The sequence below is a fragment of the Meriones unguiculatus genome, chromosome 5 (genome assembly GCF_030254825.1).
Source record: "Meriones unguiculatus strain TT.TT164.6M chromosome 5, Bangor_MerUng_6.1, whole genome shotgun sequence".
Taxonomy (NCBI): domain Eukaryota; kingdom Metazoa; phylum Chordata; class Mammalia; order Rodentia; family Muridae; genus Meriones; species Meriones unguiculatus.
In genome coordinates, this window is record NC_083353.1 from 131,470,393 (window position 1) to 131,484,949 (window position 14,557).

Here is a 14,557-nt window from a genome sequence, read left to right on the forward strand (position 1 = left end):
TTCTGAGGTATAAAAGTGTATCGCAAAGACACATAGCATGTGTACACATGTGCACAAATGGTTTTACAAGTGTATCTTGAGGGAGCCAGAGAGGTGGCGTCTTAGCTGCTTTTCTGTTGTTCGGATAAACACCGTGACTTGGGTGACTTGAGGAGAAGGGGATTTTTCCACCTTACAACTCTCAGGTCACACTTCATCACTGAGGGAAGTCAGGGCAGGAACCTGGAGGCAGGAGCTGAAGCAGAGGCCATGGAGGGGGCTGCTTACTGGCTTGCTCAGCCTGCTTTCTTATAGGAACCAGGACCACCTGCCCAGGGGTGGCACCACCCACCATGGGCTGGGCCCCCATGCAGTCCTTGACCAAGAAAATGCTCTATAGACTTCCCTCCAGGCCAGTCTCACTGCGGCATTTTCCCAGTTAAGGTTCCTTCTTCCCAGTCATGTCTAGCTATGTATCAAGCTGACAAAAACCAACTAGCAGAGATGGCTTAGTGGTTCACAGCACTTGCTGCTCTTCCAGGGGGCTGGGTTGAGTTCCCAGTAACGGTATTAGGATGCTCCTGTAACTCCTGTAACTGATGGTATCTGTTACCTCCTGCAACTCCAGCCCCAGGGGATCCAACACCACCTCTGGCCTCTGCGAAACCCACACACATGCGGCACACATAGAGAGAGCAAGAATGGATCAAGAAACGTGTACACACGTAAGATTTCCTATAGATCTCATGGAAAAAATGATAAATTGCAAAATGATAACATCCCTACAGTTTGTATTTAACTGACAATAACTTGGTTGTTTCAAATATAAACACTTTATAAATTCTGTCCTCAGAGCTTAATTTCCTCAGAAAGTTTTGGATGGTTTTCTTTACTGCACAGAACAATGAATTCAAAGTTCTTTCATGGTGCTTGCTGCTTCCACACCGATTAAACGCCAATTCATTTTGGTCCTGCAGGACTATTCTAGGGTCAGTTCCCTGACCAAAATCCTTTATAGATGGAAGTCCACACTGGAAACACAGGAGATAATTAAACCCCAAGAAGAAAGATGACAAAGCTGCGTGAGATTCAAATGATCCGGTACGTTCTTCTCTCACACCATTTCCCCAGGAAGCGCCTCACCTCTCATCCGAGGGCCCAAGGCCATGAGGTCACTGTCATCATCTCTCTTCTTGCTCCCTAAGTCTATGGTGTTGACAGTCACCGTGGATCTGATCTCTTTCTGAGCAGCTTTCATCCGATCATAAAGGACTTTGAAGAATTTTTCTGACTTTTTTTGTTCATGCAACTGCTGGTAGAAAGAATACTGCAGAGAAAGCATAGTTTAAAATATCAGTCCCCGAGGCAAGAAAAACAGTAGTTTATTCTGAAATAAATAAACTGTGCTTACAGATAAAAGCACAGTGTGCTGCCTTTTATTTATCCCACAAATGAACAGGCTTTTGGTCTCTCATTCCACTTAATACGTACTAATAATACGTTATTATATTAGCAATAACAGCTAGAGTTTACTAAGCACCTTCCATTAAAATCTAACATTCCATATTCTATCTGATACATCCTTTCTGCCTGTATTTTTTATGGTAGGAGCACAGTAAGTCGTTACATTAAATGATTTGTTTAGTCTGATAGTATTATGAGGCTGTGTAGTGACTCAGTACACACTTACTGAAAGCCTACTATGTGTTGGGTCCTAATTGTTGCTAGCAACCAAACAAAAAGAGAAAGGTGCCATATTCCTGCGCACATGAGTTTGTAATCCGAAGTGAGGCGGGGCCGCTCACTCATGACTGTCCTGTATCAATAAGGACTCCCTGTTAGGTGACAGAGTTGTTTTTCTTGTATCTAACTGATAGTAAATTTAATTTAGGCTGTGTTACCATGACAACCTCACTCCTGAGAACCCACGGGTAAATAGGTATTAAGTTGTTTTGTTATGTTATAAATTATGATGCTTTACCTGTAGTTTAGGGGAAACCGACTGAAAATAAACTAATTTATCATCAGTGACGACGCAGACAGGGTTTAAGATCCAATGTGTGGTAAGCCATGCCACAGTGACGTGTGGCAATGCTGGGCTGTGGCTACTAGCCACTCTGTCTGTTAGGAACTTTATGGAAGAATCCAGAAGAACTGATAGGAGACGGGGGGGAGGGGTACTCCAGAGGAGATGTAATTTAACCCTATCAATAAGACATTCATATAAAAATAGTACACAGAGGAGAGAGACAGTAAGAAAATCAATACAGTGAACCTTTGGTAAAGGACAAAGGGCGGTTTCCGTAAGCTTCCTGAGAGGCAGTGTGAAGAAACACGTGATTTCCTATCAGGTGGAACCGGCCACACGCAGGCAGGCTGGGATACCTGACAGTTACTGACACATCTTCCTGAGGGAATGACTGGAGCCCACTAACTCAGGTGACACGCATGCACGCCCATCTCGCCATCTCTTCCATGGGCAGCATCTGCACACGCGAGGTTTACACAGCCTTCAGTGTCCGTCTGTCAGGGGACGCTCCTTAGCACTGTGTCCAACCTCTTCCAGGAGCAGCACAAAAAGCCGGCAGTAACCATGGCAACTGCACTGAAACAGCCAAGCTGGCTCTGATGGCTTGCAGGATAAGGGCAGCACCCACAGACCTCCGTGGTCCCATAAATTAAGCTGTTGTTTGAGCTCTACTCTTTTTAACATAGCTGCCAGGGAGGCGATGCAAGGCTCTGATGCACTGGGGAGGAAGTCTCGGGAACACTGAGCTCTATTAAGACCCAGCTTTCCAGTTAGGGGTCCATTCACACCCTCAGGTCACAGATGCTTTCAGGCCGACAGTGTGGTGGGCAGAGAGTCTTCACTCCGTCCAACAGTGAAGCAGAGGATCTGCCACGTATGTAACCCACGTGCGGCAGCACGCGATGTAGTTCTATGTAAATGATGCTTTTACGGGTCTACGGTGCACACCCGTCCCGGGCAAGCCACGAACAAAGTATGCGTCACGGGTTAACCAGACAGCAGAGTGTCCACCCAAAGATAGCACACTACGAACAACAAGGAAGGTCAGGGGAAACTCTCGGGCCTTTAGCTTCCTTTCCAGTTGCTGCAATAAAGCACACTCTCGAAAGAAGCTTGGGGCAGACGGGCTCATCAGCTCTCAGTTCTAGGTTAAAATCGACCACGGCACGGAAGCTGCAGCAGCAGGAGCTGGAGGGAATTTGGCACGCCCACGATCAGTACAGAATGCAAGCAGCTTCTCTGCTCTGACCTGGTGCAGGATCCCTGCCTAGGGAATGGTGCCACCCACAGTGGGTGGGTCATCCCGCATCGATCAAGACAAGCCCACAGGCATATCCTCGGCCAGCCCCATCTAGACCAATCCTCACTGAGACTTTCCTCCCGGGTGATTCTAGATTACATCACAGCGACAACTGTGAGCGGCCATCCCACCAAGATGCCCGGTCACATGTGGTCAGCCACTGTCCCTTCCTAGGGCTACTGAAATAGAAGGTGATTTCTGCAAAGGAGAGCGTCATTGCGGCTAGAGCCCAGAGCCAGCAGCAGGAGCGCAAACCCCAGCTATCTCCAAGCGGCCACGGGAGCTGCGCTCTGCTTGTTTCCACCTAGGATCAAACACATTTCATCACTGGCTACTGGAGGCTTAGTCAGATTCATGTACGTAAGAATGGGTCCTAGTCCTCAGTCACCTTTGTGTTTTATTTTTCTTTTTGAGACAGTGTCTCACTCTATGGCCAGGTTAGCCTCCAAACGACACCCCTGGCTCAGCCTCCAGAATCCTGGGATCACAACTGTGAACCACAATACCTAGCTTTGATTTTTCTCATTATTGGTGTTTGAAGTTACAACTTCTTCGATCCACCAGCCCACAACCAGTCAAGTATATTGGGCACAGGAAGTAACTCTCAACGGAAGGGTTCATGCTGGTTCAGGATAACCGAGGCGGGGCAGCTTAGATAGCCCATGAGTTGGAGAGGAAACACTGCTGACTAGAGAGACTATGATTATGACACTCGGAGCGATTCCTGCTCTTACAGATGACCCCAGTCCAGCTCTTAGCACCCACATGGAGCCCATAACCCTCTGCAACTCCAGCTTCAGGGGATCCAAGATCTTCTGGCCTCCATAGGCACTGCACATATGTGATGCCCTTACATACATGCAGGCACCCAACATACACAGAGATAAAAGCAGCTCTTTTATGAAACGTAAACTTCCTACGGGATTGGCAGGAGTCTTGTGGAGCGCATGATGAGAATGAGGAATGTCCCCATAAGTGCCTGCTCTGAACACCTGGCCAGAGGTGCTGTGTGTGAGGTCCTGGAGTGTTAGAATCTGAAGCCTGGATGGAGAAAGTGTGTCACAAGGTGGGGGACTATCCCCCCAGCTTGCTGGATAGTCTGAGGGACTACCCAGCCTCGCCCCCTCCAGCTTGCTCTCTTCCTGTGTGAGGGGGGATACAGTCTGTCAGCTCCTGGCCCCTGCCGCCTGCTGCCTCGCCTCCCCTGCTCTTATGGATTCTCCCTCAGGAGCCAAAGGGGCTCTGCCTCCTGTGAGCTGCTTTGGTCAAGTGTTCTATCACAGCAGCAGACAGGAAGAGACACAGGGAGGGGTGCATCTTTGAAGGAAGGAGAAGTCAGACTCAGCGGGTCTGCCCTAGACGGCCCAGAGCCGCAGCTGCCGTCTGGGATGCGGTGATGTTCCTGGATCAGACACTGAACTTTGGAGCCTTGGTACGCCACAGAGGGTTTTTACGAGCAGTCCGCATTACTGCTGCCCCTTCAACAGGTCCCTGAGGCTTATCATTTGTTTGTTTGCTGCTGCAAACAAGACTGAACCCACCTCAGAAACACTAACACTGTTTACTACTGAGCTACAGGCCTGGCTCCCCATTTACTTTTAAATTTGAGAGCAGCTTTCCTTAACTTCACCAGACTGACCTTGAGCTTGCTCTGTAGCTCGAGCTTTCCTTGAACTTGTGTCCTCCTGCCTCAGTCTCCTGAGCACTGAGATTACAGGTTTGTATCACCAGCTCAGAATGTGCTGGTGTGTGTGTGTGTGTGCATCATTATGTGTGTGCATCAGTGTGTGTATGCGTGTATTAACTGGCTATAAAAGACTGTGAAAATGGAAAATAGCCTATCACCCCACACATACATTAAAACTGTTGACAATTAACTGGAGAGCTACAATGTAAGACAGACAATAGCACAAAGTCACACAGAGACGGCACGAAGCCAGACCCGAGGCTGTGTCCCACCTCAGCTAGAGGAGAAGGCTTTGTCAAGAGCCGTCACTCATAAACGTATCCACACCAAACAGCAACTAGCACTAGAGAGTTCCAAACCCAAACAGCGCAGGGACGAAGGTGTGTCCCAAACCTTCAAGGGTCTTTAGTTTACCAGATGGAACCTGGGGCCCACATGGAGAGGCCCAGTGAGAGAAACAGCACCCTGACCATCTGCAGGTCATGGCAAGGTCACTTGCAGTCATCCTGCCCAGTGGGGCAGGGACCTGAGAGGAGACACTGAGCTGAGTCCTCCCAAAGAGCACAGGAGACATGACATGATACACCTGGGGATGACAAAGAGAAAGAGCAAGGGGGAGAGAGAGAGGAGAGAGGCAGCGGGGACACGTAGAGCCGCAGGGAAGAAGTCCGAGGTCTCCATCAGGAGTCTGCCTGTGCAGAAGGAGAGATCTGAAACAGGTACAACACAGTGTTCTTGATAATGTGACTGGGGCAGCAGAGTGAATGCTAGAAGACACGCAACCCGGAACCTGGAGACACAGGCACATACAGCGAACTGTAGGAGGGAGCCATGACGAGCTCTGAGGAGCAGGGACACCGGCTAGGGATGAGAGAGGGCAGAGGAGGAGCAGAAACACCCGGGCTTGTATTGAGTGCGGACCTGCAAGGGAGATGGGGTGACCGGTCACAGTTTTCGGTCAGACCACCAGAAGGCACAGTGCGGGTCTGGGGGGAAGCAGGACAGTGGGAAGAGGAGCCCTCACATGGCAGGAGGCTGGAAGAGGAGCCGAGAGGGCGTCCCACATCCAGGCAGCAAAGGTTCCAGAAGAACAAGCGCTTCCCAGGGATCAAGGCCACAGAAACACGGGGCACATAAAGACTAAAGGATGGACCTAGTGAGCAACGCGCTGGCATTTAAAAGTGGAGCCTGCAGCCCTCCCGAGGCTTCCTCCAGACACTCCAGACGAGTTCAGCATCCAGATGAGGAGGAAGCGAGATCCTCTGGGATGGGCCTCTGTGGTCCAGCGAAATCTAGAGTGCGGTCAGGTGACTGCTGCCAGGGACAGCGCAAGGTCAGCGCTGCAGCCGAGCCTCTGTGCTGCTCTGCGGCCTCCGCTCCTGAAGCTCCTGCTAGCACACAGGTCTCACAGCAAAGCCCCCGATGACGAGTTAGAGCAAAATACCCGGAACTGAAATTGACAGGGCTTACCCCTGCCATGAGCTTTGGGACTTTCTAACCAGCTGGAGCTATGTGCTGCCTCCACAGGCCTGGGAAGATGCAGGAAGATTAGGCTACTGAGCATGAGCCAGAAAGCTTGGAAGTGCTCGCTGGGAACACCAGAGAGCTCAGGCCCATGCAGCACACTGTTGGGGTGGCCAAGGCACAGGAGTGCCGGCTGGACAGGGTCAGACCCTGGGGAGCCTGTAAGCACAGTGCCCACTGCGGGCGCAGCTGGGTATCCAGGGTGTACGGGCTAGAGGAAGTGAAGTGGGAAGACCTATCACTCAGTGGCAATCAAATGCATTTGTGAGGGAAAATGTGATTTGGGGGGAAGGTTGGTTGTTCTTTGGGTTTTTTTTGTGGGGGGGAGGGGTTGTCAGCAAGGAGAAACTAAAAGAATACTTTCCCTTGGTTTCCTCATCAAGCCAGTAAGAAACTGCAAAGACTATGTGTCAGACGTCAGAGAACCAGGCAGAACAACGTCTTTTGGACCACAGCACTGCCGACCTCAAGGAAGCTGAGGCTGCCGGCACAGGGGCCACGAGAGCTGGAGCGGGGAGGGGCTTGTGAGCATCCGCCCTGACTGGGGTCTGAGGCAGGGAGATTTCTGTAAGAGCATGGCTCCTGGGGTCGCTCGGCCTCCAGCAGGTGGCTCCGAACCCGGGCTACACAGCAGCACAGGTAATTAGTGCCCAGAGTTTGGGGGAGAGGTGGTGAGACAGAAAGTCGGGGGACAGTGGGGCGGTGGAGTGGACTGTGAAGAGTCCGGGAGAGAAGCGGAGGGTGAAGGTAGCAAACAACACTGCGCAAAATTCTCCAAAGCCAAACCAGAGATGGCGGCGTGCCCGGGCATGACGTAAGCACCTGAGTCTGCGTGTTTCCTCCTTCCAGCAGGGCGATGCCCAGCAAGATGCCCTCGGAAAAAATCCTGTCGTTCTTGGTGCTCACTAGGACGTCGATGACAAGCTCGGACGCCCCTTCCTTGTCCAGCAGACACTGGATGTCGGACACCGAAGTCCCCGTCTTATCCGAGTCCTGTCCAGAGAAGCCTCCTGGGGGGGCGGGGGGAAGACAAATCAGCCTTCATCACAGACACCGTTTTCAACAGCAAACAGCGTGTCCACATTCTTAAACCCTATGGCATATTGCACTGGAAAGCTTACGACATCTGTAAGAATGAAATCTTGAAGAAATGTTTGGCGTGTGTAATTCAGTGTCACTAAATGTTTCTCTTAGCACACTCTACACAGAGCTGCAGTGCTGGCTCAGTGGCTAAGAGCACCAGCTGCCCCTGCAGAGGACCTGGGTTCGATTCCCAGCACCCACACGGTGGCTCACAGCCCTCTGTACCTCCAGTTCCGGGGATACAATGCCCTGTTCTGGCTCCACGGCACAGAGCATGCACGTGATGTACAGACATACAGGCAAGCACTCACCCACACGCATAAAATAAAAACAAATCCCCTGAGTCACAGACAAAACCCACTGTAATGTTCATATCTGCGTTCAGGAGCCCCAGACCACACTGGGCTCCACTGGTGTGAGTGGACATTCACACTTGTGTCGTGTGACGGGACAGCGGCCCTGTCATGAAGACAGGCGTGAGCCCCTAAGGGGGGGAGCGCCAGGGCTCACCTCCTGCTTGCGAAGGCTTGGCGTAGGCTCCCGACAGAGGTCCGCTCGCACCAATACTATGGTCACCTTTGAAGTACCGATGCAGGAGGATTCTCCGCAGTGTGCTACCCTAGAAGGAAAGGAGAACTGTCATCATTTTTTTCAAGTAAGAGCAGAAAAATGTCAATGAGCTAAATATATCTGTATCTGAGATAATTTGTGAGAAAATTTTATACCGAATTAGAGGTATATTACTCTGAGGGAAATTACAAATGTACCCCAATAACAACAGTGAGCTTGCTTTTATGAAAAGTGAAGAAGTGTGAAGGATGAGGTGGACCTGGACGTCCATGGAGAGATGCTCCCTCACCCCCAAGCCCATCAAGCTGGACACACTGACACACGCTGCCTGGAGAGCCCTGGGGCTGGCATGGCAGCTAGAGGCAGCTGAAACCTGACTTCAATCCTGGGGTGTGTGTGGTACAAGACAAACCTGAGTCTTCTGCCTTCCACACGCACGCTGTGATACACACATGTGTGTGCACACACAATATGAATAGCATAAGCCGGTTAACTATTACATATTTACATATATTTAGAGGCCAGTGAGACGTCAAGCATAACAACCGAGTTCCACCCCTGGGCGACGTGGTAGGAGAAAACCAACTCCTACGCACAGGCGCCGTGTCATACACAGGGCCCCTCCCCCGCAGACACACTCCGTCAATGTGGCAGGTGTGAGTTTGCTCAGTGGGAAAAGCTGGGGTCCTAAGGTCGAGCAGTAGCCTAGAGAAGCTAGCGAACACTCTAGAGAACACGGCGACACACAAACAAGTGAGAAAGATCTGGGCGTACAGACGGGGCTCACACAATTACACTTGATGAAATAAAGCCGTTTACGTCCAGACTCTGAGACTGTGGGCTTCACTGAGAAGAGAGTGGGCAAAGGGCGGTTTACTTCTTTTCCTGACTTATGTTTAATGTATATATTCAGGCAGTATATTTCTTTATAAATAAAATTTTTTATATCCTGTCTTCCACACTTTACTACAAGAAAGAGGAAGAGAGGTGGTGGAGGATGCAGAGGGGGAGGAGAAAAATAAAATGCCATGTTTCCTTCATATAGGGAACCTAGAACCAAACGTACACATGTTATAGATACACGCGCTTTCACGAGCGACAAGAAACCGGGTGAGGCTCTTGGGAGGGAGAGGACCTATGGGAGGAGGCAGCAGGGAGAGGAGGCAGTGGGGGAGGGGTGCGCAGGCGTGTGAACCAAACAGCATATTAAGTGCATATAAAATGTCGCGAGACCCGTTCTTTCCTATGCTAGCCAGAGAGTGCTCTGAAGGTAAATACAATCGCTTGCGTGCACAAAACTACCGGTGTCGCCCTGTTCCTAGGGTGGCACCCCCTATGCCAGGGAGGGACCCCGAGCTTGAGTGACTGGCTGCAGACCCGAGGCTCACAGGCAACAACACTGACCTCCCCTGACCTCAAACCCAGCATGTCCCCTGCCTGCTCCATGGTCCCACCCCTCCACACTTTCCAGGTGCCTGCTGCTCACGCCTCACACACCCTTCCCCAGCGCTGTGACGGGGCTCCTGCCTATCCTGCCTCTCTCTGCTGCCTTGGTGACTCCCTCTGCAGTGCCTAAGGACTTGCCCTGCCCCCTCCCAACCCCAGCTGGGCTTCCCCCCAGCGCTGCTCTCCCCATCTGCACTCCCTTCTCCTCCGCTGTTGCACGTTCACAGCAGCCCTGAGACTTCTGTTTCTCTTAGGTTGCATGGGCACAGGAAACTGAGAAAGAAGCATTTCCTCTCTGTAGAACCTGTTCTCCTCTCTGTCTCAACCCACTTTAGGACCATTTTGATCACCCGGCTGCTCACTGGGGCTCACGTCAGCCTCCTGGTGCCTCTGACACTAATTTAAACTGAACTAAAACACACACACACACACACACACACACGGTTTCTCCACTCTCCTGTTTCGTAAGGACAAGGCCTGTCTTCCCTCTGCAGTCTCTGTGCTCCTGGGAAGCCGACTCCCTCAGGCACTTTCCTGTGTGAAGAAGGCAGAAGCTTCCTGCCTGTCAACATGACTCGATTTACATTCACCTCGGCAACACACCTGTGAGTGTGCCCTTGAGAGTTCAACCCGGGGAAGCTACACCCGGAAAGGCTGCCCACCATGGGAGCCATACAATCTATGGATGGGGACCTCAGAGTTCACAAAACGACAAGGTCTCCATCTCCCTTTGCTTCTTGCCTACAGATGTGATGTCAGCACACTCCTCTCACTGGGGCACCACGCCTGCCCCTCCAGGCCGGGCTGCACCCAGAGATAAACTGTTCCATCCTTAAGCAGCTTTTGTCACAGTGACGAGAAAAGTAACCAACATGCCATCCATGAGTTAACAGTGAATGTACAGAAGACTTTAAGGGAGGGAGGCCCATCCCAGCAGGCTATGCAAGCCACACACACGTGGACACACGCACACGTGGACACACGCACACAATTAAAAGTTAATCTTTTCCAAAGTCATCTGGAGTGGTTTGAATAGTCACGGGCCCACACTCATGTGTTTGAGTCTTGGACACGGGAGAGGCACTTTAGGAAGGTGTGGCTTTGTGAGAGTAGGTGTGTCCTTCTTGGAGGAAGCGTGTCACAGTGGGTGTCATTCTCCATTTGGGGTGGGGGAGACCCGGATCTCAGCTTCCGGACAGAGAATGGTGGTTCTGTTTCCCTCAGGGGCAGCAGGAGCACTTTAGGGCGAAGCCCATGTGCTGAGCTCATGGGAAATGGTTTTCCCCCAGGTTACAGCTTAGCTCTTTCAGCATGACATCACCAGGGGCAGTGGAAGCTCGGCTGTTCCTGAGAGACCAAGACTTAAAAATCAGTGGGTATTGTTTTAAGGCTAGCTAGGTGGAGACATGTCCAGTAATGCCCTGAGGGGAAGAACTAGCCTTACTACATTCTTTCCTGCCCACTAATTATACAGTTGCTAGGAAACCGGCTCATATGACCAAAACAGAACTGTTTGTAGTCTTGGCGCCTAAAGTGGACCAATCATTTCAAAAGTCAATTTCCCTTACCCGATCATGTAATGCCAAAGCACGTAAGTCCCTGCTTGTGGTTTTATCTCTTTAAAAACTCTGTACCCCTAGACCTTGGGGCCACATTCCTCTCCTGTTTCCACAGGAGGTTTGTGTCCTGTGTTCGAACTTGTCTACAATTAAAAAACCTCATGTATTTACAGCGGAGTCTATTTATTCCTAGTCTTTTGGGGTTCATGAACTGGACATAACATTTTTGGGGCCTCATCCGGGATCCCTGGACTCCTGGAACCTAACCTGGAGGTTTTTATGCCAGCAGTAAGAGTCTAAATGCCTCTGTGCAATGTCTGTGTGTGCATGTACTTTCTGTCCTCTATTCTGAAAATTTCTCGGAGCTCGGGGTGTCAGTATCTGGGCAGCAAGATGTGATCAAGGCAGATGTACTGGTGGTCACAGCTGATGAAATTCAGAGGGACGCCCCTAGCTTCATCAGTATTTTGGAGGGTAATTTGTCTAGTCTGTTTTGTTTTTTGTGTCTGTTGAGTGAAATTATTAGACCTCTGCCAGACACACTTCCAACATGGCGGCGCACAGTGACCTTCCACACCCAGCTCTGGAAAGGCTGGGGCAGGGCATAGTCACCCTACTGCACTGGGTCCGCTATGGCTGGTTGTGGTGGTGCACACCGGTAGGATTTGCTGAAGGAAGCACCTCTCAGACACGCCCAGGGAGAGTGGCAGCCCGGACAGCTGGAAGGCAGGGAGGGGCAGCAGGCCTGTGGCAGCATGTTCTCAGAGCCTCCTGGGGTGCTGGTGATGGCGGTGGGGCCATGCCTCCTGCACCCATTGGGGCATAGCAGTGGGAGGAATCAGTTTTGGTCCCAGGAAATTAGCCCCAGTACAAGCCAGGTTTTTGGTTCACTTTTGCCAGAGGCTATAGCTTCATTTCTGTGAGTGTGATTCATTGTCTGTGATGACTGTTCTCATTTCTTAAGACGAGACTTGGACTAACTAGTCATCTCTGACATTTTGATTGGTACATGGATTGGTACATTTATTTAGCTTATAATTTATCCTTCTCAGATCTCTGATAACATTGATGGCTAGGCTAAGTTTACAGTAACTTTGCAGCTAAAGAGCAGACAATTAGATCCACTGTTAGCTCATTCATTAGCTAGTTAGAACTACTAGGTACTAGATCTTTTCTTTAGAAAGTCAAACAGGTTTGCCTTGCTCATAGGCTTCATGTTAGTTTCCTGTGTCTTATGGTGAATAGCTGGATAGAAAAATATGGAGCTTATGTAGGGTCCGAGGATATAGGAGTTCAGGTTGTGAGAATCTAGAGAATGTTGTTTGATGATCTGAGAAAATGTTTCCAAGTTAGTAAATGCAAGAAAGGTTGGAGAGTCTCAGTAGGTGTTTTAAGGTATATGAATGTGAGTTGTAACAATAAAGAAAAATGATTTAAGGCATATTAAAAATGGGAGATATTTTAGATTTTTTTCCCTCCTCTCTGTTATTGTTGTGCTTATATTGTTATAAGATTTCAGAAGTTCAGGCTTTTGATGTTGATCAATAAAGTTCTGATAAGTTGATGAAGCACTGACTGCTTATTATTCAGTCACAAGCTTGAGATTTTAATTTCCTTTGGTTGTCTTCTGGAGATAGACTTAAGGGTGCTTCTCATCATGCTAAAAACATCTGTTTAATGTGTATATGTGACCCCAAAGCCATGACTTTTACTATGATATTCTCAATATCTGCCATTTCTGAGGCAGACTGTGACACAGGAATATCTTAGACCTATTCCCTCTAGTTGCTTTGTTAAGGAAAGTCCAAGCATCCAGGGTTTAGCACTAAAGCCATTAATGTATTTCTGCCTAACTTTCCAGGGTGACATGGAGATGGGGGCTAATGCAGATGCTGAGTGTACAAGAAGTAGTTGAGCGCCATTGGTGGCTGATTACCAACAGCTGTGCCCACAGGAAAAGTGTTAGAGTTTCAGACTGTGAACACACTTAAATTGTTTATAAAGGTTACAAAACAAACAGCTAAGAAGAACTGATACTCATTCAGTTGAATGCAGTTTTACCTGTTAGAATGTTGTTATATTAGATTTGCTGATATGTTACTTTTCTAAGCTTTTTAAAAATACATACATTTCCTTTTGTGTACTAAAAATTCATATGAGTTTCAGGAAATCAAAAAGTCATGAGACCTGCATCTGGCATAGCTCAAACTGACCCCAGATGAGTTTCTCCCCTGGTCTTGGGATTCCTCACTTTTCCCATTTAACAGTCAAATTTTAACTTCTAGTCTGAATTTGTCTCAGCAGATTTTCACCTAGTTGACTCTATTCTGGGATCAGCTAAGGACTGCAAGCTGAAATCTGGACTTGCTGGAAACTGACATGATTGCTCCCTATCTCTTCAGTTGGATCAACTAACCAGATGCTTCTGAGGACTGACCCATTGCCCAGCCTTTGACTGGCATTTCAGCCTTCCTAGCCCCTCATGCCAATGGTCCTATTGTAAGAACTGAAGCAATTTCATAAGATGAGATCCTCGGCCCAAAATCCTACCTAGCAAGCTGAAATGCTAAGTAAAAAGGGGCTCCCTGACAGTAGCTATTGTCTTGGAAACCTGCTTAGCTGGAGTAGGAACTGGTATTGCATCCTGGAGAGATGCTAAAGAGAAAAGATTCCAGAGAATGGTATAAATCCTGGTATAATAATATAATATAGGGCTTACTACCCTTATATCCACACTGAAGGGACCCCTACTCATTTTGATTTTTACCTTTGGGCCTTGTATTTTAAATCGCTTGATGGCTTTCATGAAGGAATGCTTGAGAGCAATATAGCTAATGGTACTCAGATCCAATTATGGAAAGGCAAATTTGGAGGACTGACTCCAGGGGTCATATCTGGAAGACCCAAGATTGGGTCTTCAAACGATCATGACAAGGGGGAATGAGAGACCAAAGACTTAAAAATCAGTGGGTATTGTTTTAAGGCTAGCTAGGTGGAGACATGTCCAGTAATGCCCTGAGGGGAAGAACTAGCCTTACTACATTCTTTCCTGCCCACTAATTATACAGTTGCTAGGAAACCGGCTCATATGACCAAAACAGAACTGTTTGTAGTCTTGGCGCCTAAAGTGGACCAATCATTTCAAAAGTCAATTTCCCTTACCCGATCATGTAATGCCAAAGCACGTAAGTCCCTGCTTGTGGTTTTATCTCTTTAAAAACTCTGTACCCCTAGACCTTGGGGCCACATTCCTCTCCTGTTTCCACAGGAGGTTTGTGTTCTGTGTTCGAACTTGCATACAATTAAAAAACCTCATGTATTTACAGTAGAGTTTATTTATTCCTAGTCTTTTGGGGTTCATGAACTAGGCATAACATTCC

General features: G+C 49.0%; 1 protein-coding gene across 6 annotated transcripts in view; it reads right to left on the reverse strand.

The window, feature by feature from the left end:
* The window catches only part of Itpr2 (inositol 1,4,5-trisphosphate receptor type 2), a 323,374-nt gene that overhangs the window by 120,714 nt on the left and 188,103 nt on the right, over nt 1-14,557 (reverse strand). For all 6 annotated transcript variants that reach the window (XM_060384487.1, XM_060384484.1, XM_060384490.1 and 3 more), the window contains 3 exons: nt 8,113-8,221; nt 7,342-7,529; nt 1,123-1,306 (listed from right to left, as the gene is read on the reverse strand). In XM_060384487.1, coding sequence (XP_060240470.1) covers nt 1,123-1,306; nt 7,342-7,529; nt 8,113-8,221 — 481 coding nt within the window. The remainder of the gene's footprint in view (nt 1-1,122; nt 1,307-7,341; nt 7,530-8,112; nt 8,222-14,557) is intronic.